The 3,173-nt window shown below is 42.4% G+C and overlaps 1 protein-coding gene across 1 annotated transcript; it reads right to left on the bottom strand.

Moving 5' to 3' along the window:
* Window positions 1–591: 591 nt before the first annotated feature.
* On the bottom strand, window positions 592–2,966 carry Nepl18 (Neprilysin-like 18). Its single transcript, XM_017634763.1, has one exon. It carries the CDS (start codon window positions 2,875–2,877, stop codon window positions 802–804), a length of 2,076 nt encoding a protein of 691 aa, XP_017490252.1. The 5' UTR covers window positions 2,878–2,966; the 3' UTR covers window positions 592–801.
* Between the last annotated feature and the right edge of the window lie 207 nt (window positions 2,967–3,173).

Below are 3,173 nucleotides of genomic sequence, written 5' to 3' on the forward strand. Positions count from 1 at the left end.
CATTTTTTTATTTTTTTTTTAGAATTTTTTTGAGTATGCAGTTTTGTAGCCTATTAAATTTTAGTGCCTATTGAAATAAAGTGCAAGTTTAAGCGGTTGCAGAACCGGTGTTTTTTTTTAATTTTCTTTGAAAACGGTTTTGCGCATTTTCTTCCATAAGAAAAAAGTGCAAAAAGCTGTCAGCATAAAAAATATTAAAAATCAACGCAATTTTGCTGTAGCTTAAAACTTGCACTTTATGAAACTAAAATTTAATGGGCTACAAAGCTGCGTAGTCATTTTAGAAATTTGTAAATTTGTAATGTACTCATTATACTTAACTTCGGTGTAAAAAAATTCATAGCTCACATTATACACAATACNAAAATTTATTTTTCCTAATTTTTTTTATCAAATAATTTGTATGTGAATATTTTTTCAAGAAAAAAAATGTTGCTTTTCATAGAGAATTTTGATGTGTTTATGTGTGATTTTTTTCAAAATTTTTCCTCGCCCCGTTCTCGAGATATTGGGAAAACTATTAATCTATTTGTATTTTTTATGTATTAATTAAGCTCAAATTTTATATTCAATTATTATTTATGTTAATGCATCAACCCTAAAAGTTTGAGATAAATCAAACAGGTGAAATGTGAACCCCGTCCGTTTTGGTATGGAACGCCCCATATACATACATATATATGTGTTTATGTGCTGAGCGTAAACTTTGAACACCGATTTATTTATAGAAATTTTCAGCTTTATTTACAATCAATATTTCTCTGCTGCCCTACGCTTTGCTCTCCCTTTGTCATTTTGCCTTTAATAGATGGCACACTTGAATTCCGGATCCATGGGCGCATCCTGACTACACCTGAATACCCACGAGAATTCTTGGAAATTCGAAAGCGCTCCTATTACGCGATAAATGCTGGGTACATACGAATCGGAAGCTGCCACGGCTGTACGGAAAAAGGACTGTACATCGTCGCACCATAGCTGCGCAAAGCCGATAAAGAATAATTGTTGATTGTCGAAGTGCAACTGTGCAAATGTTTCACGACTTTCAATGTCTGTTGCATTGGCGGCACGCTGTGCACTCAGCCAACGTTGGTAAGCTTCATAAGCCAATTTTACACCTGCATTATCGGCGATATTCTCTGCTTGTGACACATCGTTGGGTAGCTGCTCTCCGCCATACCGATAGTTGTGGTACTGCGCCTGAAAGCATTTGCGTCGCTCCTCGAATTGATATGTGGACTTCTCATCCCACCAGCCGTGCAAGTTGCCTGCCTTGTCATAGTTGCGGCCGTCGTCATCGAAGCCATGCACCATTTCGTGCGCAATCAAATAGCCGAGTGTGGCGTACTTGAGTGCTTGTGGGTATTGCGGGCCCCAGAAGTGGCGTGGCTGTAGCAGTGCAACGGGAATTTTAATGCTATTCTCAAGTATATTGTAGGCGGGTGTAAACGAAAGCACTTCCGGCGCTTCCAGCGGCATGACAGGGCCACGCAGACGCTGTAATTTCTTACCACTCTCCATTTGCAATATTTGCTGCACATTCTCGACGTAGTTGTTGCGTGTGACTTGTAGGCTTGCATATTCAGCGGTGAAATTCTCCGACTCATAGGAGTTGATATACAAACGCATGGCATCCAACTTTTCGAGCGCATACTCGCGTGTTGAATTCGCAATCCAATCGAGTTTATTGCCATGCAGCTCTGTGCGGAAAGTCTCACGCACCTCTTCCCACACATCCAAAACCTCCCTCTCCACACGCGGATCCTTATAGCGTTGATATACCATGTAATCCACATACTTTCCAAAATATTTCTTGGTGCGCTCTATGCACCACTTGCCGACGTTTCCCTTCTCCAAATCGACTAGGTACTCTTGCAGCATTTGCCAAATAATATAATTCGCAATCACATGTTTTGGAGTCTCCGCTATGACTTGAATTATGCTGACGAAGTATTTTTCATCATAAACGTAAACGCTATCTGGCACTTGATCAACACCCAGCGCCAATTCCAAAAACCTCTGCAAGTCCAAGCTTTCATTGTAGATTTCCCGCAGCTTCTCGACGGGTTTAAGTGCCAGCAAATCGTGCAGCGTGAGCCCTGCACGCGAGTCAGAGCCACCATGTACCAGGGCACGCTCGAACTTAATCATTTCCTTGGCTACTGCCTTTGCTTTTGCTTCTTCCACGCCAAAGAAACGCTTCATATGCTCCACTGTGGTTAATTCCTGCAGCACGCTGAAAATTTTCGTATTACTGCTAATCGAGAAATCCGGTGGCCCAATATAAACTTTATTCCCTGTATTATTGGCTATATCTGCCATTATGTCCACAGCGAGTATGATTTGCTTGCCATATTTGTGCTGTATGTTCGCCACAGTTTCCCACCAATTGAACTCCTCCTCCTTCCAATCCTCCCCATCCAGCAGCGGTAACTTGCCAAACTCTTGGTAAGCATGTTGAAGTGACACTCTATAACGCACATCATCCTTCTTCACCAACTCACAGGCGTGGTAGAAATTCTTCACCTTTGCCTCCAGCACATTGTCATCGCGCGGTTCATTGAGTATCTGCTCGAGGCGGCGATCGAAAGCAGCTGCGATCAATTGGAAGCGATCGGTCATTATGTGATTGAGCAGCTGGGCGGGGTTGTGGCGGTGCCAGTTGCCGCAAGCGTATTGATAAAAGTCTACACATGGATTTACTTTTGTGTTGAGCATTACATGAATTTCTGCGGCCTTAGCTTGGCGAGAAATCTGCTTGGCCCATTCTGTATTCAAATCATCTTTCGCCGCGACTATTGTATTTTCCATGGGCGCAGCATCGGCGCTGAATTGTTGTTGTAAAAATAATAATATTGCAAACGTAATGAGACACATAGTTTTTGTGTTGTTTCAAAATAAAGGTTTTCTTCTGAGTGGCTGCATTCAACCAACAGCTGTGTATGCTGAAACGAGACTGAGGCCATCCATTGCGAGCTGCCAAGCTTAGAGCCATGATGGAGCATGGTGTGCAAATTTGTGTCTTATCTCGCTGTGTGAAGATAGTTTGCTGGCAGGTCACTCAGTTATCGCTGGAGGAGCTTATGGGCGGTGCGTAATCGTGCAGGCTCACAAGCAGCTGCGAGAAGAGGATTGCATGGAACTGTATTGAGTGCTATTGTCAATGAGGTGTT

This window comes from Rhagoletis zephyria, unplaced genomic scaffold, assembly GCF_001687245.7.
Source record: "Rhagoletis zephyria isolate East Lansing unplaced genomic scaffold, Rhagoletis_zephyria_1.1 Rzeph_scaffold_14160, whole genome shotgun sequence".
Taxonomy (NCBI): Eukaryota; Metazoa; Arthropoda; class Insecta; order Diptera; family Tephritidae; genus Rhagoletis; species Rhagoletis zephyria.

Coding starts and splice junctions, on each gene's coding strand:
- Nepl18 (XM_017634763.1), bottom strand. CDS start 2,877: ATGTGTCTCATTACGTTTGCAATATTATTATTTTTACAACAACAATTC.